At 45.7% G+C, this 27,401-nt stretch overlaps 1 protein-coding gene and 1 pseudogene across 1 annotated transcript; both read right to left on the bottom strand.

Annotated features, from left to right (window-relative positions):
* Positions 1-10,628: 10,628 nt before the first annotated feature.
* Positions 10,629-10,767, bottom strand: LOC123047850 (uncharacterized; annotated as a pseudogene).
* A 3,775-nt stretch (positions 10,768-14,542) lies between these two features.
* Positions 14,543-25,317, bottom strand: LOC123040356 (uncharacterized). The gene is made up of 2 exons (XM_044463224.1): positions 25,183-25,317; positions 14,543-17,099 (listed from the first exon to the last, which is right to left on the bottom strand). Exons 1-2 carry the CDS (start codon positions 25,195-25,197, stop codon positions 14,814-14,816), a joined length of 2,301 nt encoding a protein of 766 aa, XP_044319159.1. The 5' UTR covers positions 25,198-25,317; the 3' UTR covers positions 14,543-14,813.
* Between the last annotated feature and the right edge of the window lie 2,084 nt (positions 25,318-27,401).

The following is a 27,401-nucleotide window of genomic DNA, read 5'->3' as shown; positions in this document are numbered from 1 at the left end:
CCAAGAACCTGGGCAGTTGTGGTTCTTGCTCTCTTCTTCTTCTTATCCTGACCAGCTTCATCCTTTGATTCAATGGTAAACTTCATAGTTTCTCCAGTAGGAACTTTCTTGGATTTGGAAGTTGTGACTTTCTTTGCAGGTGCCTCTTTGGATTCAGTCTGTTCTGGCACTTGAGTGGACCTTCTGACCTTGGGCATAGGTGTCCTCTTGGCAGGAACTTTCTTGTTCAGTCCAGGCTTTGTGCGACGTGTTGAGCCATACTCCTTTTTGAGCACTACTTTCTTGGAAGTAGCCTCATCCTCTTCAGCTCTGTAATCCTCATCTTCAGAATCTGAAGTTCTCTTCCTCCTTTGCCTGGTAGCAGCCTTAGGCAGATTACTTGGAGTGCTTCTGCTCCCATCATCTGAAGAACTTGATGGACTAGTGCCCTTCCTCATGTCAATCTGCTCTTCTGACCTGTTCTGGCTGTCACTCTGGTCTGACATGCTGCAAACACTGACTGCTGACCCTGTGAAGAGTTATAGATGAGATAGAGTGGATGAGCATCACAAAATGCAGAGATTTTTGCAAAAGAATGACTCAAAAATTCAGTTTTAGTTTTCCACAGAAAGCATTTTGGATCAACCGATTTTCAAACTCAGTGATACCGAAGCAGTTTTGGAACCTAAACTGATGAACTTAGTTGGACCGAGTCACAGTTCGCTGGCACCGAGACTGCTAGGGTTTCACAAAGTCCTAAAATCGGTCTCACCGATTAGCAATTCTCGGTCAGACCGAGAGTTACTAGTGCAATGGCATAAGCCAAATTGGTGGGACCGAGTTTTTCAACTCGGCGGGTCCGAGATGGTTTCGGCGGAAACCTAACCCTAAAATTTCGAATCTCATCTAATCTACGGACTGCATTGACTGGATAGGAGTGTTTCAATCGTGGCAAGAATCAATAAGAACACAATGTGCTAGGAATCGGACGAGGATAGCACAGTGATCTAGTCCATACCCTAGCTTGGCGATGAACTCGCTACGGCGGCAACGGCGGGGGCGAAATCCGTTGACGGCGGCGGAGACCAGCGACAGGAGGCGGCTGGCGACGAGGAGACGATCCGGAGACCTTGGAGGCAGAGCGAGCTATTGCGCGGGCGAAGGGGTTCGGAGGAATTTCCAAATTTTTGCCTGTGACTATATATAGCCCGACCCTGTCAGTGTGACCGAGTGAAACAACTCAGTGGAACTGAGATGCATAACTGTGTACAGTTACAGCAACTCGGTGTGACCGAAAAGTTCAAATCGGTTGCACCGAGATTGAAAACTTAGATCGATTTAATGATCTCGGTAGGACCGAAATGGAGGAATCGGTCAGACCGAGAATCACAGAGAAGTTTTGGAAGTTTAAGTCTATGACGAATCGGGGACTCCGAGTGCTCCTCACAAAGAGTGGTTTGAATCTGACTTGATCAAATTTTGTGATGTAGCATGAATAGAGTTGAGACGAGAAAAGCATAGATAGCTAGGGAAGGTTCTTAGGCATTCTTGTCCATCCACTTGGCAAAAAGAAAAGAGACCCAAACAGTCAAAACAACAAGTGGATGTCCTTGAATGAGTAAAATATGTACCAACATGCTCACACAATAAGATGGCAAATGAAATATGTGGCAAAACATGCACAACCAATTTTAGCATCTATCAAACAATTGGCGATGACTAGGTCATCTATATATGAGTATATTGACTTAGGAGTCAAATGAAAACATTTGATCATAGGTCATACTCATCGTTTAAGCTCAAGTGGGGTTACCACTTTTACATAATGCATTGATGTGTTCACACCATTAGAGTTGCTTTGACTCAATTCTTAGAGTTAAGCTCCCCCTAGATGTGAGATCCCCTTTTAGAGGGATGAACTAACCTTGGGTTTTGTCGATGATGACTTCATGTAGGTGTTGAAGATGTGGATGCTCAATGTTGATGTAGATCATTTGGAGCAATCCTTTGGAGTGAGTTGCACTTTCAACTTACCTACATGGGTTAGTCCCACAAGGAACAAACAAGAATATCCATAGACATAGAGTGAAGCACACACAAGATGATGTCCATGAAATCATTAGGTTACCTTGTCCCTTGCCTTACCAACATGAGGGTTTGTGACTCCTTGAACTAGTGCAAGATGTGGAAGTTGATTGCACTTGTTCTTGCCATAATGATATGAGTGAAGAATGTTGGCGGAGTCACCCTCAAGAATTCTCTAGTTCTTCTTCTTCGGGATCCACATCATCTTGATGGGAATCCTTGGAGTTGTAGTTGTACTTGATGAAGTAGAACTTGACGTAGTCTTGGGAACCCACTTGAACGAGGCCTTAGGTGCTTCTTCAAATGCATCAATCTCTTCTTGAAGCTTGTCCTTGCCCTTGTTCTTGTGGTCTTGTGGTAGAAGATCATCTTGTGCTTGTGTTCCCTTGAAGGAAGTAGGATCATACTTCTCTTGTTGAGGAACAAACTTTGTCTTGGGGTATTGATCTTCTTCCCACTCAACTCCATTGGCATTGAACTTTCGTTCAAAACCAACACCTTGATTCTTCCGGTGCCTTCCTTGCTTGCGTACAATTTCCTCGAATTGCTTACTCCCGGCAAGGCTCTTGTAAACACCTTTCACTATAATTCCCTTCAATAAGCTATTTTCTTGCTCAAGTGTAACTTGGCTAAGAGAATCATTAGTGGAATCAAGAGAACTACTAGAAGCAACAATATTGGATTTGACATAATTATTGTTACTACTAGAGGAAGTATCTTTCTTGTACTTGTTACTAGACTTGACTTGAGGCATGTAAGTAGATAAGAGTAAATGCTTGGCAATGTAAGAAGAACTTTTCTTCCGGAGATCATCATTGATTGCTTTTAAGAACTCATGCTCTTGCTCAAGATTGAGATTTTCAAAGCGTAACTTCTCATGAGCCCTTAAAAGTTCTCGATGATCTTCGAAGATAGTTTCATGAGCCAACTTAAGAGTGTTTAGTTCTTTAGTTAGAACCTCAATCTTCTCCTTATCATTGTCATTCGTTTTATCTTGATTAGCATGATTAATTGACGTTTCATCATAGTATTCATCACTAGAGTTGTCAACAAGTAAATCATCATCCACAAGCAAGTCATCTTCATCACTATTGAAATCAACATACTAAGGATGTGTTACCTTTGGACCTTTGGCCATGAAGCATATTCCAATTCCTTCATTTGGTGAATCAAATATGTCGTAGGAGTTGGTTGACACAAGTGCTAGACCGGCAACACCTTCATCTTGAGTATATTCGGAGTCGGAGTGATAGCTTCTCTCGGAGTGATTGTCGGAGTCGGAGCCGGATACCCATTCACCAACATGAGCTTGATGTCTTCGTTTTGTGTAGCTCCTTGATGACTTGTCTCTTCGTTCATAATGATCATCTCTACTCCTCCTCTCTCTTGGTGGTGATTCTTCTCTTTTGCTTCTTCTTCTTGGAGAATCTTCTCTTCTTTTGTAGGGTGTCGTACACTCATTTGAATAGTGTCCGGGTCTCCCACAATTGTAGCAATTGCGCTCTCGACTAGAAGATCTTTTGTCATTGTAAGACCTTTACTTGGAGCTTCTTTCTTTGCTTCTATTCTTCTAGAATTTGTTGAAGTTCTTCACCATTAAGCTCAATTCTTCATTGAAGGTTTGTTTCTCACTTGATGATGTGGGGGCTTCACTTGAGGCTTTGTAAGCACCACTTGACTTGTTGTGAAGTTCCTCCTTATCCTTGAGTGACATCTCATGAGCAACAGTTCTTCCAATGACTTCCGTTGGCTTGAGATCTTTGTAGTTTGGCATCATTTGGATCAATGTGCACACGGTATCATACTTTCCATCCAATGCTCTTAGGATCTTCTTCATGATGAATTTGTCGGTCATCTCTTCACTCCCTAAGCCGGCAATCTCATTTGTGATAAGAGCAAGTCTAGAGTACATTTCAGCGACACCTTCACCATCCTTCATTTTGAACTTGTCAAGCTGACTTTGGAGCACATCCAACTTGGATTCCTTGACGGATTCGGTACCTTCATGCATATCAATCAAAGTATCCCAAATTTCCTTTGCATTCTCAAGACGGCTGATTTTGTTGAATTCTTCGGGGCACAATCCGTTGAAGATGATATCACAAGCTTGAGCGTTGTATTGCAGCATCTTCAATTCTTCCGCATTAGCTTCACGATTCGGTTCTCTCCCATCAAAGAATTCATCTTGCAAGCCAATACAAATAATTGCCCAAACGGCGGGGTTATGTCCGAGAATATGCATTTTCATCTTATGTTTCCAACTAGCAAAATTAGTACCATCAAAGTAAGGACCTCTACGGTGATAATTTCCCTTGCTAGACGCCATACTCTCCTAGGTTGTGAAACCAAGGCTATGACCACCAAAAGCTATGGAAATCAAAGCAAATGGAGACCAAAGCTCTGATACCACTTGTAGGACCTTTAAGTATGTCTAGAGGGGGGTGATTAGACTACTTGACCAATTAAAAACTTAACCTTTTCCCAATTTTAGAGTTTGGCAGATTTTAGCTATCTTAGGACAAGTCAAGCAATCATCACACAATTCAAGCAAGCATGCAAAGAGTATATAGGCAGCGGAAATTAAAGCATGCAACTTGCAAGAAAGTAAAGGCAAGGGTTTGGAGGATTCAAACGCAATTGGAGACATGGATGTTTTTGGCGTGGTTCGGATAGGTGGTGCTATCGTACATCCACATTGATGGAGACTTCAACCCACGAAGGGTAACAGTTGCGCGAGTCCACGGAGGGCTCCACCCATGAAGGGTCCACGAAGAAGCAACCTTGTCTATCCCACCATGGTCGTCGCCCACAAAGGACTTGCCTCACTAGCGGTAGATCTTCACGAAGTAGGCGATCTCCTTGCCCTTACAAACTCCTTGGTTCAACTCCACAATCTTGTCGGAGGCTCCCAAGTGACACCTAGCCAATCTAGGAAACACCACTCTCCAAGAAGTAACAAATGGTGCGTTGATGATGAACTCCTTGCTCTTGTGCTTCAAATGATAGTCTCCCCAACACTCAACTCTCTCTCATAGGTTTTGGATCTGGTGGAAAGAAGATTTGAGTGGAAAGCAACTTGGGGAAGGCTAGAGATCAAGATTCATATGGTAGGAATGGAATATCTTGGCCTCAACACATGAGTAGGTGGTTCTCTCTCAGAAATGGTAAGTTGGAAGTGTAGGTTTAGTCTGATGGCTCTCTCCACGAATGAAGAGGAGGTGGAGGGGTATATATAGCCTCCACACAAAATCTAACCGTTACACACAGTTTACCAAACTCGGTGGGACCGATTCAACAGACTCGGTCAGACCGATTTAGCAAACCTAGTGACCGTTAGGATTTTCGGTGGGACTGACATGCAACTCGGTAGGACCGATTCGGTTAGGGTTAGGGCATAACGGAATCTCGGTAAGACCGATTACACAAACTCGGTGAGACCGATTTTGGTAATAAGCTTTCCAGAGAGTTGGTCAGGTAAACTTGGTGGGACCTATTTGCTCTTTTCGGTGAGACCGAAATGTTACAAAAGGGAAATAGAGAGTTTACATTGCAATCTCGGCGGGACCGATTGCTCACTCCGGTTAGACCGAAATGTTACGAAGGGAAACAGAGAGATTACAATCCCATCTCGGTGAGACCGAGATCCCTATCGGTAGAACCGATTTGCTTAGGGTTTGTGGCAGTGGCTATGACATTTGAAATCGGTGGCACCGGATAGGAAGAATCGGTGTGACCGATTTTGGCTTTAGGTTTAGGTCATTTGTGGATGTGAGAAAGTAGCTGAGGGTTTTGGAGCATATCACTAAGCACATGAAGCAAAAGGCTCATTAAGCAACACCTCATCCCTCCTTGATAGTATTGGCTTTTCCTATAGACTCAATGTCATCTTGGATCACTAAAATATAAAATGAAGAGTCTTGAGCTTTTGAGCTTGAGCCAATCCTTTGTCATTAGCATTTTGAGGGATCCACTTTCATCATCCATGCCATGCCATTCATTGAGCTTTCCTGAAGTAATAGTCTTGGAATAGCATTAGCTCAATGAGCTATATGTTGTTATGAATTACCAAAACCACCTAGGGATAGTTGCACTTTCACATATACAGCTAGAACAGTCATACAAATTCTATGATCAGCTGATTGGCGGATGAGCGCACTCAATGCTTGAGAGGAATCCCCAACTGATATTCAAAAGAGCACGAGTTATTATGTGGAAGATAGTAGTAACAGACTTGTATGCACTTGATCTGTTGTTCCCACTCTCTCATGTACTCCTACAAATGAACATAGAGTTGAGCAGCAACTCAATCAAAGGCAGTGTCTCAGGTGGCAAAATTAGCATAAAAGGAATCAGGGCCAGTCCTGAGATTTCGGGGGCCTGGGGCAAAACTAGAACCCGGGGCCCCTTAATACATGCATCAAAATTAAGAAAAAATGTATCAATGAAAGAATTGGTGGAAGCGTATGCCTTCCTGGCAGGGACGGTTCATCTTAAATAGGCTTCACAAGATACAGGGTTCGGCAGGTGGTTGCTTGACTTGACCTCTACTCGAAGCTAAACACAAGATAAGGAGATAAAGATATATCTAGCCTAACCACCTACAATGTACAACACGTTACGCACCCAACACAATGTTTACAACTTGTCACGACACAATAAGCCTATCGTCTAACATCCTCCCTCAATCTCGACATGTCAAGATTTAGATTGTTCTTGAAGGCTTGAAGTTGTCGAACTTGAAGTGGTTTAGTGAAGCCATCAGCAACTTGATCAACAGTTGGAATATACTTTATCTCTAGCAATTTCTGAGCAACTATTTCTCGAACAAAATGAAAATCGATCTCTATGTGTTTGGTCCTTGCATGGAACACAGGATTTGCAGAGAGATATATTGCTCCAAGATTATCACACCATAAGTATGACACATGTGGTCTGTGAACACCCAACTCATCAAGTAGTGTTTCAACCCACATTACCTCAACAGTTGCATTTGCCAACGATTTGTATTCTGCTCCAGTACTGGAATGTGAGACAGTTGCTTGTTTCATGGCATTCCATGATATAAGATTAGAACCAAGAAAAACAGCAAAGCCGCCTGTTGACCTCCTATCATCTGGACACCCTGCCCAGTCTGCATCAGAAAAGGCACTTACTGTCGTTGAAGGAGACTTACATATTGTTAGACCAGCTCCAGTACTTCCCTGAATATATCTCAATATTCTTTTTACAGCTGTCCAATGAGAAGAGGTAGGTGCATGCAAAAACTGACAAACCTTGTTAACTAAAAAAGATATATTAGGTCGTGTCAATGTTAGATACTGAAGTGCCCCAACTATACTTTGATATCTGGTACCCTCTTCTGGACTTAGCAGTTTTCCTTCATATAGTGACAGTTTTTCAGTGGTTGATATAGGTGTACTAGAAGGTTTACAATCCTTCATCCCTACACGCTTTAGTATATCTGAAGCATACTTTTCTTGGGTGAGCAGAATGCCATCTTGCATCCTCTTTACTTCAATGCATAAGAAATAGTGCAGCTCCCCCAAATCTTTAAGTGCAAAATCACTTTTTAAGTTTCTTAACAGCGCTGCAGTAGCTTCTTGTGAAGAGTTAGCTACAATTATGTCATCAACATAAATTAACGTAAACATGGTCACCTTTTCTTTCCTAAAGAAGAACAGGGAGGTATCTCCTTTTGATGGACGAAAGCCAAGCTGTTGTAATTTCAAACTTAGCCTTGAGTACCACGCTCTGGGTGCTTGTTTCAGACCATATAAAGCCTTGTCCAATTTGCACACATGATGTGGTTTGGAGATATCCTCAAAACCAGGTGGCTGCCGCATATAGACCTCTTCCTCAAGACCACCATGTAAAATCGCATTCTGTACATCTAGTTGGCGAAGACTCCATCCCCTAGAAATAGCAATAGACAGAACAAGCCTTAGCGTTGTTTGAAACCTTTAGCTACTAACCTAGCCTTGTATCTGTCTATTGTACCATCAGCTTTCTTTTTGATTTTGTACGCCCACTTACAATCTATAATATTCCTCCCTGGCTTATATGGAACTAGATGCCAAGTCCGATTCTTCATTAGTGCATCATACTCACTATTCATAGCATTTTTCCAATTTTCATCATTTAAAGCTTCTAGCACATTTTCTGGTTCACCAGTAGCAGCAAAATTTGCAAACTTAAAATTTTGTTGTACCTGACCGTTCCATTTTTAGGCACCAAAGGTTTTATAATACCTCGTCATGACCGAGTCACCCTTGTAGTTGTGGTAGAATTAGTACCGTTGTGAGTTGCCGCAGAAGATCCAGTAGCAGGTACAGGAGATCCAGATCCTCCTCATACTCATGCAGGCGAATCTCGTCTGTTGGGTATGCTGTCAGCCAGCCTCGGATCCGCAGCGCGTGGGGCAGCTACGGGTGACGTATGGAGCGGCAACAAGTGGCCGAGGGTTCGTACCGTACGGTCGGCACCATCATCACGTTGCGTGTGGGGCGTCCCGCAGCCAGCCAGCTTGCGCCAATTGTCACGCGGCGCCAAAGATGGGTCGGCCCACCCGACCGCTCCGCTGCACCTGGTTGCGTGTCGCGCGCGGGTGGGCTGGCACCTGATGGCGTCAGGCAATTAGCCCCGGGGTCCGCGTCGGGCCCGTCTGTACCCCCACCTGCACTGAATCGCTCGGGATCACCGCCGCCAGGCAGATCCTCCTTGTGTCTGGCGCCTGTGTATTTCTGGTTCTGCATAAAATCATGAGGAAGAACAGCAATTTTTTCACTTTTCACATTAGTAGCATCAGGATGAATATTAGCGAAATGATCATCTAAATATTTTTCTCCCCCGTGATCAGTTGGATTTAAAAGCTCCGGAGATAAGAGGAGAATTTCGGCCCGAAGGCGAGCACCGGCATTTGGATGCAAAGTAGAGAAGGGAAACACTGCCTCGTCAAAAACCACATCTCTGGAGATGTAAACTCAACCGGTGGAGATGTCAAGACATTTAAACCCCTTGTGAAGATTACTGTAACCTAAAAAGTCACACTGTTTTGAACGGAATTGAAGTTTGTGAATATTGTAGGGCCGTAAATTCGGCCAGCAAGCACATCCAAAGACTCGAAGAGATGAGTAGTTGGGTTTCTCATGGTATAACTTTTCAAGGGGTGTGTCAAAGTTGATGACTTTACTTGGTAGTCTGTTGATGAGATAGGTGGCCGCAATGAAGGCCTCGTCCCAAAATTTGAGAGGCATGCATGCTTGGGCTAGAAGAGAGGGTCCAACTTCGACAATGTGTCGATGTTTACGCTCTGCTGAACCGTTTTGCTGATGTGCATGGGGACAGGAAACAAGGTGAGATATACCGATCTTAGTGAAAAAGGAATTTAACTTTACATATTCTCCTCCCCAGTCAGTTTGAAGAGCAAGAATTTTACGATCAAATTGTCTTTCAACAAGGCTTTGGAAGTCATGAAATTTTTGAAAAACTTCACTTATGTTTGATTAGGTAGATCCATGTGAACTTGCTAAAATCATCGATAAAGCTCACATAGTATTTCTTTCTACCTACGGATTCAACGGCTGGTCCCCACACATCAGAAAAAACAATTTCCGAAGGAAACTTCGATTCACTTATTGATTTTGGATAAGGCAACTGATGGCTTTTGCCTCGTTGACAAGAATCACAAACAAATTCATTGGCTAACTTAACACATGGAAGCTTATTCTGGCTAGTTATTTTGCTAATGATAGTAGATGAAGGATGCCCTAGGCGCCGGTGCCACCTATCCGAGGAAGGAGTGACACTTAGCACTTGCTTCTTGGGGCCTTGTTCCATGTGTTTGCCAAGGTATAAGCCTCGCCTACGCCTGCCTTGCAGCAGAACCCTCTTCGATTCCCGATCCTTTACAAAGAAAGAATAAGGGTGAATTTCAACGAATGTATTGTTGTCAATGGCAAGTCGGCTAGCAGAGATTAGACTCTTGTCTGCCTCGGGCACATGTAGAACATCATTAAGGAGAAGATCACATTCAGGGGTGCAAATATGAGATTGACCAATATGTGCTATAGTCATACCTAATCCACTCGCCGTATGAATCTGATCATCTCCAATGTAGCAATCTCGAATTGTGAGCTTCTCTAGATCACCTGTGATGTGGTTTGTTGCACCACTATCCAGGTACCAGTTGGTGTCGACTTCGTACTGAGGAGCCGCCATGTTTGTCGAGCGCTCCTCTCCTCCTTGATACGAGGAGTCATAGCGCTTCCCGCACTTCCATGCCGAGTGCCCTATCTTGCCGCAGATCTGGCAGGCTGGCTTGGCGGAGGGATTGTTGGAGTAGTTCCCACCGGCGCCACCGTTGCTGCTTTTGCCGCCGTTCCCACGGTTTGGTGGGTTAGGCAACTTGGGGAAGTTGCCGCGGGCGCGGTCACCACCTCTAGCCTGTTTGTTGGGGAAGTTACGGTCGCCGTCACCGCCACCGCCACCGTTGTTCTTGTTGAAGCGGTCGCGAGTCGCGACCTTTGCAGATGACTGGGAGGATCCACCACGCAGACTCATGCAAGTCTCAAAGCTCAGCAGTTGTGAGTACAGCTCCGGGACCGTGACCGGTTCGACTCGAGAGCACATAGCCGAGACCACCGGGTCGAACTCTTCGTCGAGTCCGGCGAGGATGTGAGAAACAACATCTTCTTCGTCGACCTTCTTCCCTGAAGCCATTAGTTCATCACACAAAGCTCTAATCTTACCAACGTAATCAGTGATGCTGTTGTTGCCCTTCTGAAGATTCGCCAGCGCGATCCGGACGTTGACCGTCCTGGCACGCTGTGTGAGGCAAGCATGCCTTGCACCGTGTTCCACAGCTCTGCTGCGGTGTGGCACGTAGCGACCTGAATTGCCATCTCGCGCGGAAGAGAGGTCAGTAGGTAAGAGAACACCTGCTGATCCCTCGCGTACCACGTGGAGAACTCCGGATTGGGGTTCTTGGACTTGGTTTTGCCGTCGGCGCCGGTGACCTCAATGGTCTGGGGCGGCACCTGCTGCTCGACGACGAGGAACTCCGCCATCTGAGCCGCCCTGATCGTTGAGAGAACGGTGGCGCGCCATAGGGCTTCGTTCCCTCTCATAAGCTTCTCTGTTGCGGCGTGCACAAATGGAGAGGATGGGAAGGAAGTGGAAGAGCTTGCCATGGATGATGTCGATGCCTGCTCTGATTACCATGAAAGAATTGGTGGAAGCGTATGCCTTCCTGGCAGGGACGCGTTCACGTTAAATAGGCTTCACAAGCAGGTGGTTGCTAGACTTGACCTCTACTCCAAGCTAAACACAAGATAAGGAGATAAAGATCTATCTAGCCTAACCACCTGCCATGTATAACACGTTACGCACCCAACACAATGTTTACAACTTGTCACGACACAATAAGCATATCGTCTAACAATCCAGATATAAAATGTTGTCAATAAACAATTAAATCTTGGACAAAAGCAATATCAATATTAAATAAGTTATACATCTTAAAATTAATTCTAAAAATCATATATTCAAAGTCACTGGTGGAAAACCTTTAACCAAATGTGTGACCCATTAAGACTCAAATAAAGTACTCCTCTTAGCTAGTGACTACATCTCGCCTCTCGGTGATGGCGCGGGGGCAATTGATGGGGCATCTTCATTGTTGGTGGATGTCACACAACGGCATAGGAAAAACAATGCACTACACAAGAGTTGACGAACGTGATCGAGATCAAGTGAAGCATCGCTCGGGGCGATGTTAGCTTGGTGCGTTGTGTTGTGGACCAAGTGAGTTACTAATTTGGCTAGATCCAGTACAACTAGCTAAGTGTAGAGTAGTGGCGGAAGACAAACTGAAATATTGGTGTGGCAGAGTCGATATTATAGATAAATTGAGACTGAACCAAAATAATTCACTCACTATAAAGTGTGTGAGTGCTGAATAAAATCAATAACTGCATCGAACATACTAAGATGAAAGCAAGGAGATTATCTTTGGGTTTTGCAAAATAAAAGAAAGGAGACCACAGAGAAGCGGGTTGTACTAGGTTTAAAAAAAATTATACCTAAGGTTTTTTTAGCACAACTGTGTCGTACTTGAACTAAAACCACAACACTTATTTTGAATCAGAAGGAGTGGTATTTATTTTTTGAAGGGAAGTGTACCATAGTGTTCTGCAGCAGCTCTAGCACAGTGTTTTTTCCTTGACAGTATATTTAGCACTGCGCTTGTCAACTGGCCCATCCAGTTTTCCCAGTAAAAAGATTAGGTAAATTACCGTTGTGCACCATGGACCAAGGGAAAAGGCCTACTACGGCCCATGTGAGTAGGTAGCCTTCGTTCTGTTCTTTTTCGTGCGCCCTCGCTCGCTCGACTCTCATGGCGCCGCCGCAGTAAGTTAGACGGGAAAAAGGATTGAGCAATAATAAACGCCATAGCTGCTTGCTGGCTCCTCCGGCACTAGAAGATGGCACATCCTGGGGGGCCCTTGCGTTCGGGGGCCCGGGGCGGCCGCCCCGCTCGCCCTGCCCCAGGCCCGGGCCTGAAAGGAGTCACTGTACCCACGAAGAATCTTCAGCAATCCTTGCTACCTGCCGTATTGTGTACTTCCCGACATTTAGTCTGAAAATCTTGTTATTCTTTTTCCAGCGTCTAAGAGAATCTGAGATTTATATAGGTCCAGTAGAACAAAAAGTTTCAGATTCACTGCTCCAAATACAATGATGCGGTATATATAGTTAACTTCGTACTTTATATTACCAATTTTTTTTCTTCCTCCAAAAGTTCTCCGGATATCATCTACACCTCAAACAAGTAACATTGTTAAAAGCAAGAAAAGTAGCAAGTTTTGCAAGTTTCACAAAGTTTCCCTCCTTTCTTGAATGTAGCTATATTTATTTGTTCCTTTTAATAAAATTTTGGTAGGTGTCACGACAATAACATTACTTTCATATTGTCGCTAGAGATGAGGGTAAACTTATTTCTGAAAATTTGTCAGAGTTGGATAGATGTGACGTCCAGTGTCATGCGAAGCGGGTGTTGTGAAATGAGTGCCATTTTTTCACCCGTTGGAACGCACATATGTGCTAGTAAGTGATAAAAAAACATTTCACACAGGAAACTCCATGCCTGGGCCGGCCCAGTAGAACCCTACTATACTGCGCTCTGCGTGCTGGGAGAAGCAATAGCGCGTACATTTGGGCCGGCCCATGTCCAGGCGGTCTGTTTCTTAAATTTCGTATTTTATTTTTTCTTCTTCTCTTCCATCTTCGTTTTCTTCTAATTTAAATAATTTGGGAATGCAAAAGATTGAAAGAACTAAAAAAATGGAATTTTGAAATAAAATAGTTAATAATTGATAAATGTTTGCGGACCCAGAAAATGTTTGTGATTTCGTAAAAATGTTTGCATATTCAAAAAATATTCAAATTTTTGAAAACAAGTATGGGAATCAAAAAATGTTCATGATTTGTTTAAAAGTTTTTGTATTCAAAATGTTAATAAAGTTGAACAAAATTTCACCAATTCAAACAATATTCATGAATTGAAAAATATCCTAAAAATTCAAAAACTGTTCGTGACTTATCAAATAGTTTATTGATTCATAAAATGTTCGCTGATTCAAATAAGAATCATGCATTTCAGAAAATGTGTGTTAAATTAAAAGAATGTTCATGAATTTTAAAAATTCTTCCAACAAACTATTTCCGAAAAAATGTTTGTCGATTCTAGAAATGTTCGTATATTGAAGAAAAATAATTTAAAAAATGTTTGCAAATAATATAAAATGTTCATGATTTTGGAAAATGTTCAACAATCTATAAAAATGTCTACGATTTTAGATATGTTCACGAGTTTAAAAAATGTTCATGATTTTGAAAAGGTATTCACGACTTAACGAAAATGAGAGTGATAGTGTATCTCGGTGATGCAACGAAATGTGGTCATGGCCATTGGAGATTATTAAAAAAAATCGGGTTGCAGCGCACAGGCTCTTTTGTTAGATCAAAAACTGTTTATGAATTTGACAAATTGTTGCACCAATTTCCCAAAAAAATATTCATTGATTCTAGAAATGTTCGTTGATTCAAGAAAATTGTTTAAAAAATGTTTGCAAATTTTATGAACCTTTCATAAATTGAAAAAAAGTTCTGGATTTTAAAAAATATTCGAAAATTTGTAAAAGTGTTCATGGATTTGAAAAATGTTCATGATTTCAGATACGTGCACGAGTGTAGGAAAATGTTCATGATTTCACAAAAATGAGAGTGATAGTGTATCTTGGTGACGCAGTAAAATGTAGTCATTGCCATTGGAGATTATGCCTTTTTTTTCTTCCATTGCAGCACACGGGCCCTTTTGCTACTAGCAACAAATACAGACACATACAAAAAAGCGAATGCCCGTTCGGACGCTAAAAATGCCCTAATAAAAAGAGTAAGGAAGACAAAGCCAACAGGGACGATACGTACATGGTCAAAATGACAATTTATACAATTAAAAAAATTATACAAAAATTACAACACTTTAATCATATGGTGGAAAACTTAGATGCGACATAGTTATTTCTAATCTAGATGCGAATTAGCAAATCCGAAGTACAACATACTATGAAGATATCCGGTGCGGATGCGGTGGAGCGCACAAACAGTCTAGTCGATTATTTACGCCACTACTTAAAATTGGTCCAAGAAGAAGATAGACAGGCGGAGCCAAGGTTTGTATATATAGCTGCTTACACGATTCCAGCTTGATGCTTGGGTTTCCTGCCAAGGATGCCTGCATGAGAGAGCAAAGCCCAGAGGTGGGTGATGAACTCCCCGCCTTTGGTGAGCCTGTCGATGTGTTCATTGACATTGTCTGATGGCGCGGCGTAGAGCAACATCTCGGCCCAGAATTCAGCCAACACCTTCCAGCGTTTGCTCTCTGGCTTACTCTCTAGTTCCTTCCCCAGCTTCACCCCCCTCTCGAAGACTGTCGCTTGTGCCACCGGCAGAGTTTTCATGGCCTCGTACATGTTCGTTGCGCTTCGCAGGGTCTTTATTGATTCTTCTGCAGCTGCATCGAACACCATCGCTGTATCATAATGGTGGCCATGAAGAAGTTTTGGTTCAGAGACCACCAAGTATGCACAGTATTTCGACAGTGTAGTGGCAACATCAAACTGTAACTTCCTGATTTCTGCTTCTTCACCTCCGCCACCGCCTGAGTATGGTACCATCTCACAGTAACATGTTGCAATGTGCCAGGTCAGAATAATGCAGGTTGTTTCCGGGTGCACGTCCCACTCACAAGCCCATGAGAGGGATTCTTCTTTGGTGACCACTAACGACGATTTGCCATTCGTTAGTTCTCCTTCACTGCGCACAAGGGAAAGCACAACTGCCTTCTTTACTTGTTCATGCAGTTTGATAGGTTTGCATTGTTCACCACGGATCTTGATTGCTTGTCGACTTCTTACACTCAGGGCCAGATAGTCGAGGAGATACACGGTTCTGCCTACTGCCGAGGTAAGGATCCTGGCCATGATGGATAGCTGAGGATCTTCCTGGTTGGTCGCCGATGGATTAGAGCTATCAATACTTTTGCTGACTGCTCCAATCAGTGAGTACTGCCCAAGCTCATGTTGCCAGTAGTGTTTATTTGAGTCACATCGCATGCCGATGTTTGCGAGAAGACTTTTCACTGTCATCATGATCATCATGCAACAGCCGCTAAGCCTTCCTCTGTTGCTTCTTTTTTCTGCTGCTTCTTCTCGGACATGCTGACATGCAAAGGACACTCTACCCCAAACACTTGTCCAGAAAACCAATATTTGTACCAATTCAAGCAAAGCAGCGGATGCAAGTATCACTAAGGTGATAATAACATCAGCCTTGCTGTTGATGATGGTAAGAGACAGAAGATCCATATCAGTCTCAAAACAGTCATAATCCATCACACGGGTAGCTACTGCATATATTGTAAGGCATATGCTGGTGGCTGAAACCAAGTACCAAATTGTTGCAGCCATTGATCTATAGTAAATGGCAGCATACTTGGTGAAGTAGAAATCATACATGAAGGTCAATTCGGCTTCAATCACCTTGAATACCCTGATGTATCCATCCTCCGGATCCAGGAGCAGCCCCTTGAATACAAAGTCATGTGCTTTTTCCTTCGATTCGCCACATGCAAACCCAAAGACACGCCTTCTCAACAGATGAAACAGAGAGAAGGAAAGGCATTCATACTTGAGCTCCGTGTCTAGTGACTCGCACAACCATATCTTCTTTATGTCGATGATTTCATTGGAATCTGCTGTTATTTTTGTTGCATATGTCTCATTATTCATCTTGGATTTTCCGAGTGGCCAATCAACCAGGTAATGGCAACCTTCCATGGTGACTGGATCAATTTCACCGCCCATTTCGTGCTCTTCATGCATATAATCAGCAACAATTTTGTTCAACTTCCAAGACCGGGTTGCCAGGTGATATGCTGCTAATCTGTGCATGAACTGGTATAAAGAAAGGCCCAGTAGAATAATTACTAGTGGGTTCTCCCATGCTCTAGGTTCTGTCTCGTTCATGCCACTGATTAGCAGAAAAAGCCCATATAAATAGTAGAGCACCACCTGGTACCACTGTTTGGTGATCTGTGTATTGTCACTTAAACTGTGAGCTGTGATGGAGTCGGTGCAACCATGAAGGAGGAAGAGTGCGATGGCCCAAAGAGAGTACATGCTGCCCTTCACCGGTGAGGATTGCATTGAACCTATTGTGTAGGTTACCAGCGAGGAGGACAAGGAAAAGGCGCCGAAAACACTTTTCTGAATGAAACAGTTTCTGCTTCGGCGACGGTAGCGCCCAAAAGTACCGAGTACAAGGAACATGAGAGCAGCCAGTACTACAAGGATCTCGATGCGGATCACCATTCCCCTTGTGCTCTTCCAAAAGTCCTTGGTAACACTAGACAATGCCGTTACCGAGACATTCGTAAGATGGATCTCGCTCTTCAACATATCACAGTAATCTTTCACCTATGGTCAATTCATTGAGTAGTTAGTCCAGCTAGCTGTTGTGATCAATCATGTTCGAGCTAGCATAATTTTATTCATCCTAGACAGTAACAATACTGCCATATTTACATGTATAGAACTCTAGATCCAAAGCTAATCTCAAAATGTGCATCTCTTGATGCAGAGGCCGGGGGTAATCCTCCTTTTCGAAAAAGATCTAATTGCAAAGCAATCCATCTCAAATAATGTCCCCATCATATTTTAATTGCGTACAGTACATGTGCAGCTAGTGCGATCTAACTTAGTTTAAGCCAAGGATTTGGTGGCTGTTTGGACTTCTACCAATGCTAACCCTACCAAAAATTTGGTGTCTGTTTGGATCAGCACCGAAGAATTGGCTCGCCCAGCTTGTCCGGCTTCCGTCCGTGTTATTCGCGCCAATTCGTGGGCGAGACGAGGGCACCGAAATGCTTCGCCAAAATATTGGCGCTGTTTACTCTGGTTGTTGGTTGGTGGGCTCCGCGTGCATGTAGTAGGATATCTGCTGATTATTCTGGTTCGTAACTAATTAGCGACCCTTTTTACTCACAGGCATTTGCCCTCGTTAAAAAATGAGACCAACCCAAGGGCTAACCCTCGTTGGCATTTTTTTATAGAAGAAACTCCGCGAGCACCACGTGTTTAAGCCAGGACTTGAACTCGGGTGGGCTGGCAGCAACCTCAGCTGCCCAGCCAACGGATCGACGCCCCGTCCTCGGCATTTGCCTCGTTGCCGACTGCATGCAGCAACCAAATACTACAAATCTACCTGCAACATGGTGCCGCGCAATTAGCGACTTCGAACTGTAGTATCTCGCTCGTGTAATTCTCTTGGTGACCTTTTTTTCACATTGACCGCATCTACGCTTTAATCTGTATTTTTTTTTAATTTCCAATAATAGATGCATTTAAATATTTTCAAAATTAGTACCTGAAATTTGAAGGATATAATGGCCACAATCCAAACAACAACTTGCCAATTTTTTGGTGGCTACAATGGTTACAATCCAAACAACAACACCTTGCCAAAATTCTGTTCATGCCCTTGCATTGGTCACGCCAAATTTTGCTGGGGCAAATTGGGGCTCAAACCAAACAGCCCCTTGGTAACCGAGCACAAAATTCGGTTGCCACCAGGTAACTGCATTTTCCGGTACCCCATGAGAAATCGCTTTTCCGGGCAAAAAGGATCAGTTTTTTTTTAAAAAAAATTGAATGAATTTTATTCAGATTAAAAAATCATTCAAAACATATGTCTGGCAACCATTCAGCACTTTTCGGTAACCATGATAAGCTGGACTTTTTGAGTGAAACGCGTCCATTAAATCGAACTAATTGCATCCTTTAAGCCAAAAATTTAAAAATTGATCGATTTAGGCCAAAACTTGTTTATTTGATCAATTTAAGTCAACACTGATGCGGGAGACTAAAACCGTCCATGCGGCGCCACATTGGCGTACCTTCCGCTAACAAACTGATTAATCTTCACAAGGTTTTAATTGCAAGAGTATCAACTTCACTATTCGCTAAAAGTGCCACCCGATGCATTCCAGGGGAATCTAACGTCATTAGTCCATTAACTCAAACTATCTGCACACTTTAGGCCAAGAACTAGGAAATTGATCAATTTAGTCCATAAACTAACCTATTTAATCAAATAAGGCCAAAATTGATCCGGGAGAGAAAACCCGTCCATGCGGTGCCATGTTGGCGTATCTTCGGCACACAAATTGATTAATCTTCACAAGGTTTTATTTGCAAGAGTGTCAACTTCACTATTTAAAAGAAATAACCAACCAATGCATTCAGGGGGAATCGAATCCACACCCCGAGAAGCGAAACCAAGGCTAGCTGGTCACTTGGATGCTAAATCAACTTTTTTCGATGCTTGGGATGCTAAATCACTTGTTATGAAGAATCATGCATTTAATATATTCTCTTGTTCGTAGCCTAAAGTGTGCAACTAGTTTGAGTTAATAGAACTAATGATGCATTTCAACGCATTTCACTCGGTTGTTTTTTTTCTTTTGCATCCAGATATCAAAATATTTGTTTAGACATAGGATCCATTGCCCTAAACTTGGACTCGCGTCATCTATCCTTGTAAAAGCAGGTACAAAATATAGAACCATGTACATTCTGCATGAAAATTCTATTCAGGCTCTATATCGACATGTTATAGCATCAAAACGGTATTCAAGTATAACTATTATTACTGTTTCGAAAAGAAGGTTGAGACCCCTGGCCTCTGCATCATTACAATGCACACATCTAATTATGTTGATTATTAAGCATAGTACAGAAGAAATACAATCACCATTACAAGATGTGAAATTAAAACCTACAACTAAGTCGACTAAATGTTACTACTATATGTGTAATATTTATGTCAACACCACTATTATAATCTAGAATTTTTCACTCTCTTTTTTGAAACAGAGGCAAAAGCTTTCTTTAAGAAGAGAATTGCCAGTTAATTTATGGAAAATCGGACGGAAACCAACACAAACAGAGCATAGACGGACTACTACATGAAAAAAAACCACACCGCTAGGCGGCCCCCGCCAAACTCTTCGAATACACAGCATCCACAAACCCCGACATTACTACTGCGCCAAGTTACCCCCAACAGAACAACTTGACACAAGACAACAGGCACGTCCCAATCCAAGAGGACGGGCTGAGAGAGTGAAGATCATCTATCAAGTAGACAGAGAGGCCTTGTCTATGGCGCCACTCTTGCCTTTGCCCATCTTCTTTTGTTTGCCCCTTATTGTCTTCCCTGGTAGGAGACAAGCAATCGACCTTCTCAAACCAGGTCTAGCAACCTTTACGCTGGCGAACAAGTCACAAAGTTCCTCCGCGAAGAGAGCATCTGGATTTGGAGTAGGTGTGAACACACTTGACTTAATGGTCATGCCACTCACATGTATCACCTGCTCGATGGTCACAGACGAGGGAAGGGCAGCAACATCTAAAACTCCACGCTCCACGATACCGAGAGGTAGGTTGGCTGACGTATGACGCCCAATGGACTTAGCGGGGCAAAAACCAACATAAACGGAGCCCAGAAGGACTACTCACATGACAAAGAAACCTCACACCACACAAGCGGGCCCGCCAAACTCTATGAGCACACATCATCCACAAACGCCAACATTGCTACTACGACAACTGACCCCCGACGAGAATACCTTTACACAAGACATCAGGCAGGAAGAGACACCTTGCCTATGGCGCCACTCTTGCCTTTTCTCATCTTTTTTTGTTTTCCCCTTATTGTCGTCCCCGTCATGAGGCAAGCAATCGATCTGCCCAAACTATGTCTAGCAAACCTTCACACTGGCGGGGCAAGTCACAAAGTTCCTTCGCGAAGAGAGCATCTGTATTTCAAGTAGGTTCCAACACACTTGACTCAATAGTCAGGCCACTCACAGGAGTCACCTGCTCAATGGTCGCAGACGAGGGAAGGGCATCAACATCTAAAACTCCGTGCTCCAACACGAAGAGGTAGGCTAGCTGACGTCTAACGCCCAATGGACTTACGTGGGCAAAAACTAACATAAACCGAGCACGGACGGATTACTCACAGGGCAAGAAACCCCACATCGCACAGGCGTCCCATGGCAAACTCTCCAAATACACATATCCACAAACCCCGACACTGCTACTAGGCCAAGTTGCCCCAATGAGAACACCTTGACACAAGACATCAGTCACCTCCCAACCCACAATAATATCCCAATCCAAGAGGACAGACCGAGAGACTGAATATCATCTACTCCCTCCGCTCCTAAATATTTTTCTTTTTAGGATTTCAAATGGACTACCACATACTGATGTATATAGACATATTTTAGAGTGTAGATTCACTCATTTTGCTCCGTATGTAGTCACTTGTTGAAATCTATAGAAAGACAAATATTTAGGAACGGAGGGAGTATCACATAGGCAGAGACGCCTTGCCTATAGTGCCACTCTTGCCTTTGCCCATCTTACTTTTTTTGCTCCTTATTGTCGTTCCCGTCAGGAGGCAAGCAATCGACCTACCCAAACCAGGTCTAGCAAGCTCCATGTTGGCGAGAAAGTCACAAAGTTCCTTCGCTAAGAAAGCATGTTGATTTGAAGTAGGTTCCAACACACTTGACTCAATGGTCATGCCACTCACAAGCATCACCTGCTCAATGGTCGCAGACGAGGGAAGGGTGTCAACATCTAAAAGTCCACTCTCCACAACACCAAGAGGTGGGTTGGTTGACATCTGACGCCCAATGGACATAGGCCGGCGAGAGCCAACACAAACGGAGCACGCACGGACTACTCACATAACAAGAAACCCCACACCGCACGGGCGGACCCCACCAAACTCTCTGAATACACATCATCCACAAACGCCGACACTGCTACTACGCCATGTGACCCGCGACGAGAACACATTGACACAAGACACCAGGCACCTACCAACCCACAACAACAACCCTATCCAAGAGGACGATCCGAGAGACTTAGGATCATTTCTCAAGCAGGCGGAGATGCCTTGCCTATGACATCACTCTTTTCTTTGCCCATTTTCTCTTGGTTGCCCCTTATTGTCGTCCCCGTCAGCAGCCAAGCAATTGACCTGCCCAAACCAGGTCTAGCAACCTCCATGCCAGCGAGCAATTCACAAAGTTCCTTCACGAAGAGAGCACCTGGATTTGGAGTAGGTGCCAACACACTTGACTCAATGGTCATGCCACTCGCAGGCATCATCTGCTCAATGGTCACAGACAAGGGAAGGACAACAACATCTAAAACTCCACACTCCACGACACCGAGAGGGAGGTTGCCTGATGTCCGACGCCCAATGGACTTAGGCAGGCAAAAACCAACACAAACGGAGCACGGGCGGACTACTCACATGGCAAGAAACGCCACACCACACAGGTACCCACCGCTAAACTCTTCGAATACACAGCATACACATACCCCGACACTGCTACTACACCAAGTGACCCCTGACGAGAACACCTTGATACAAGACATCAAGCACCTCCCAATCTACAATGGCAACCCAATCCAAGAGGACGGGCTGAGAGACTAAAGATCATCTATCAAGCGGGCAGAGACGCCTTGCCTATGGTGCCTCTCTTGCCTTTGCCCATTTCTTTTGTTTGCTCCTTATTTCCGTCCCCATTAGGAGTCAAGCAATTGACTTGCCCAAACCAGGTCTAGCAACCTCCATGCTGATGAGCAAGTCAGAAAGTTCCTTCACGAAGAGAGCATCCGGATTTGGAGTAGTTGCGAACACACTTGACTTAATGGTTATGCAACTCACAGGCATCACCTGCTCGATGGTCGCAGACGAGAGAAGGGAAGCAACATCTAAAACTCTGCGCTCCACGACACCAAGAGGTAGGCTGGCTGACATCTGACGCCCAATGGTCTTAGGCGGGCGAAATCACAAATGGAGCACGAACATGCTACTCACATGGCACGAAACCGCACAAAATAGTGGCGGCCCCCGCCAAACTCTTCAATACACAACATCCACAAACCCCGACACTTCTACTACGCCAAGTGACCCCCGGCGAGAACACCTTGACATAAGACATCAGACACCTCCCAACCCACAACGGCAACCCAATCCAAGAGGACGGGCCGAGAGACTAAAGATCATCCATCAAGCAGGCAGAGATGTCGAGAGGTAGGTTGGTTGACGCCTGATGCCTAATGGACTTAGGCGAGCGAGAGTTGCAATGTCCAAATCACCACTCTTCTCAGCATCTAGTATCTGGCTAGACTCCAGCGGGTGATACTGGCAGTAAAGACACGAGCCCACAACTGATATCTCGGGAGGAGGGTGGGTCTAGCTGCAGTTGCTTGATGGACAGAGGCAGAAACCAGGCCCCCACATAGCTCTAGAAGCTTAGACATGATCTGCGACCGGGGTCACAACCACATCAATGTCCAGTCCCTCAGAGGCCAACGGCGATGAGCTCGCTCTAGTACGAGGTGAGAAAATGACCATGAAGCCCGGCTGCTCCTCTCGACCTCAAAGTTGTCATCGGGCACAACCAAAGGGCGCAACACAGGAGCAGTCCGCGACACAGGCGGCCCTGGGGAGAGCCCATCCAGTGCAGCCTCAACTCGCTCCATGAGCTCTCCATCATCCAATCTTGTATGGAGTCAACGACCTCACACAGAGGCTCGATCGTCTCCTCAAGCCGGAAGGAAGCCATACCAAGGAGCTCAGAGCGAAGTAGCTAGGCCCCTGCCTCTTCAAGGCAGGCCGCACCTAGATATCCGCCGAGGCCGCAGGAGCAAAAACGATCGATGCCCATGAATCACGACAAAGCTGGTGAGGCTTTTTCGTGGACCTTGCGAGGAGCTGGGGCTTGTTGGTGCCTGACGGGTAGACAGAGCAACGACGACACAGTACGTAGGGATTCCCAAAAAGCTGAGGAGACATCAGGCATTGTAGCACTCACATGCTCAATGACCATTCTCAAGGCACCAAAAACACCTAGAAGTTTCTCAACAATCCACTGCACGGTGTCCAGGAAGGAGGAATCTGCAAAATCTACAATGAAGCCAAGCGGGAACGGGACAGGGAGCTAGTGCAGGGGCAAGTGACCACGGGCGTTGCACGTTGCGTCGCAGTAACACCTTCTGCCAACCTCAGCACGTATCCGCATCACACGCCACGTCCGGCCAAGCAGCCGAAATTAAGGATTTGGCAGTCCGTGGCGGTGTCCGTGGAGCCAACTCATCATCGTCCTCATCTTCTTCGTTGCCGGTAAGGGGACTCCACGAAACAGGTCGCTCTGTGTCCAGAGCCGGCGAAGTGCCGGCAGGAGTCGAGGATGGCACCACTTCCACAGGAGTCGAGGGCGATGTAGCGGAGCCAGCAGGAGTCATGGATGGCGCTTCAGCAAGAGCAGTCATGGACGGCGCTTCAGCAACAGCAGTCGGGGGTGATGGCGGAACGTAGCAGCGCTGGCAGGAGTCGGGGTCGGCTCGCCCACATCAGCAGTCGGGTTGACGGCGCGGCGCTGGCAGGAACAGCACAGCAGAGGCTGGGTACGGGGGAGACCCAAGCCGCGGCTGTGGTGGGGACACGGTCCCATGGAGCTGGAGCAGCACGCGCTGCGTCCAGGGTGAACAACGCGGTGACACCTGCCGGGAGTGGCCGCGAGCTCGGCAGGGAGTGCATGCCCGTATGCGCCGTCGGAGATGCAGCCACAACCGGCCTCGGCGGGAGTCCAGCGCGGGACAAACGGCCAGCAGAGGCTGGGGCTGTGGCGGCCTTGCGGGAGGCAAGAGTAGCCGCGGCCAGCTGGCCGCAGCGGCAGCAATCGAGGCTGCCGACGGAGTCGGAGATGGTGACGCGGACGCGAGGGCCATGGGCAGCACCGCGAGAGCCTGGAGAGGAGAAGTGCAGCTGAGACCTGAGAGAGTATACGTAGAGCAGCCCAGATCTGGTCTCGACGGACAAAATGGCGGCCGGAGGGTGGAGATCAATGCGGCCGCGGGAGGCATGGCCGCGTTTCCAGTTCGCTCTCTGCCGCTCATGATCATCATTGTTGTTGCCAGACTTGTCACTCCTCTATTAATTATTTCATCATCAAAGCTTTATTCCGCTGCCTCCGCTTTTGCATGACCTTATCAGAAATAACATGGAACAGACAGACAGTTCGTGTGGTGTTCTGCTGAGTGCTGACCACAGCGTCGGGCCATGGTAGCCCACGTTACCGCTGCGTTCCGTGCATCCTACCTGCAGAAGGATTTGACCCCCCCCCCCCCCCCCCAGCGTGCTCTAAATCGGGAGATCCAACATTGAACCCTGAGCCCGACGAGAGACGCCGCTGCAGATTGATCTACGCCGGGAGAAAGTTCCAGATCCATGTCGATCCTTGGGCTACCCTGGACCCTTCGGATGCTAACTAAAGCCTTCCCCGGATCCTACATTTTACTACTTGAACACTAGGCCAACGCCAGGCAGCATCAAAAAGAACAGAGAGCTAATTGCCGACACAAAAGCACACAAAAAAAGAAGGCAAAAATTCAGTACAGAGTTCCATACCGTGTCTACACCCATTTTCCTCGTCGAGCTGAGCTTTCTTCTTCCTCGATCGACCTCGAGCGTGAGCGTATGACGCTTGGACAAAGCGTGCCTTCCCTGCCACAAGGGGGGATGGGGATCTATACGTCCCGCGTACTGAGAACCTCAATGGATATGTATACATGTACTGTACATACATATTGTATAGGAGTCGTTAGGATCAATTTAATATATACTGGCATTATTTATTCCTGCGTAACATGGTGTAAGGACCCGATCTAGATCTGAGGAGTTGGTAGGGAAGGAGAGGGGAAGAGGAGACCAGTGGAGAAGAGCAGCTTCTCTATTCAAGTGTTGATACAATAATTCTTGATGATCCCCTCACCCACACCGGCCCCTAGTAATACCCGCAGTACGCAGGCCTCACGCACGTGAAGCACCCTGACTACGCGGACCCGCGGACCCACTGGCTGACCGTGGCGCCGTTGCCCTCGCTGTCCAATGGGGCCGCCGTGGCAGCCGTGACCCCCCCCCCCCCCCCCCCCCCCCCCCCCCGCGCTTGTGTGCCGACTTGACACCAAGGCGGTGTAGAGGGAAACCGTTGTTGCAGCGCCACCGTGTCTTCCCATGTTGACAGCGACGCAGGAAGATGACTCCATTGCACACGGATGCACGGGCGAGTGTCTCCAGCCACCCACACCAGCTTGCGGTCGAGCACCAGCTCCGGAACATGCTTCGCCTGCAAAATTGAGTTATCTGGAGGTAGGTCAGCACTTACTGGTACAATAGCTCCAAACGCTTTCTTCATTTGGGAGACGTGCACCACAGGATGGATCCGGCTGGAAGCAGGCAACTGCAGTTTGTATGCCACTCCGCCACGAGCCATCACTCTGTATGGTCCATAATAACGAAAGGCGAGCTTCTGATGTGGTTGTTGCGCCACGGAGGATTGTATGAACGGTTGAGCAGCACTGCGTCCCCAACTGCAAACTCTCTATCTGTGTGGTGTCGTTCGGCCTAGACTTTCATGCGGCCCTGGGCACGCTTGAGTTGTTGCTGCAAGTGCTCGATCATGACTTCCCTCTCCTGGAGCCATGCTACAAGGTCAGGAACTGAGCATTCGTCGATCTGTGCGACGCCGAACTCTCTGGGAAGGTGGCCGTAGATGACCTCAAATGGCGTTTGGCCCAGCGCCGAGTGGAAAGATGTATTATACCAGTATTCGGCGAGAGACGACCATTTGGACCAGTTGCCAGGGCAGGAGTGGACCGCGCATCTTAGGTATCCTTCCAGGCACTGATTGACGGGTTTGGTTTGCCCGTCGGTCTGGGGTGGTATGAAGAGCTGAGACGCAGGTCCATCCAGCAGAGCTTGAACAGTTCCTGCCACACATGCCCTATAAATATGCGGTCCCGGTCTGAGATGATGGTCAGGGGCAAGCTGTGGAGCCGAAAGATTTCTTTCATGAAGACCTTGGCGACTCGGAGAGCCTTAAACGGATGAGTCACAGGCACGAAATGTGCGTATTTGGAGAACTTGTCCACTACCACAAAAACAGTGTCGTACCCTCCTGACCGAGGCAACCCTTGAATGAAATCGAGCGAAATGACTGACTAGGGCTTTTGAGGTATTGGCAATGGTTGGAGGAGTCCGGCTGGGGAGATGCGTTCTATTTTTGCTTCTTGGCAGATCATACAGTTGCGCATCAATGCCTTCACTTGCAGCTTCATCCCCTTCCACGCGAATAGTCGCTTGACTCGGTTGTAGGTGGCATGGAAGCCCGAATGCCCGCCCGCAGTGAAGGAAATATGCCCTAGAGCCAATAATAAAGTTGTTATTTATATTTCCTTATATCATGATAAATGTTTATTATTCATGCTAGAATTGTTTTAACCAGAAACTTAGTACATGTGTGAATACATAGACAATACATAGTGTCCCTAGTATGCCTCTACTTGACTAGCTCGTTAATCAAAGATGGTTATGTTTCCTAACCATAGACATGTGTTGTCATTTGATGAACAGGATCACATCATTAGAGAATGATGTGATGGACGAGACCCATCCGTTAGCTTAGCATTATGATCATTACAGTTTCATTGCTACTGCTTTCTTCATTACTTATACATGTTCCTCAGACTATGAGATTATGCAGCACCCGAATATCGGAGGAACACCTTGTGTGGTATCAAACGTCACAACGTAACTGGGTGATTATAAAGATGCTCTACAGGTGTCTC

Source organism: Triticum aestivum, chromosome 2B, assembly GCF_018294505.1.
Source record: "Triticum aestivum cultivar Chinese Spring chromosome 2B, IWGSC CS RefSeq v2.1, whole genome shotgun sequence".
NCBI classification, from domain to species: Eukaryota; Viridiplantae; Streptophyta; class Magnoliopsida; order Poales; family Poaceae; genus Triticum; species Triticum aestivum.
The sequence above is the reverse complement of the archived record's forward strand: the minus strand, read 5'-3'. Positions and strand labels throughout refer to the sequence as shown.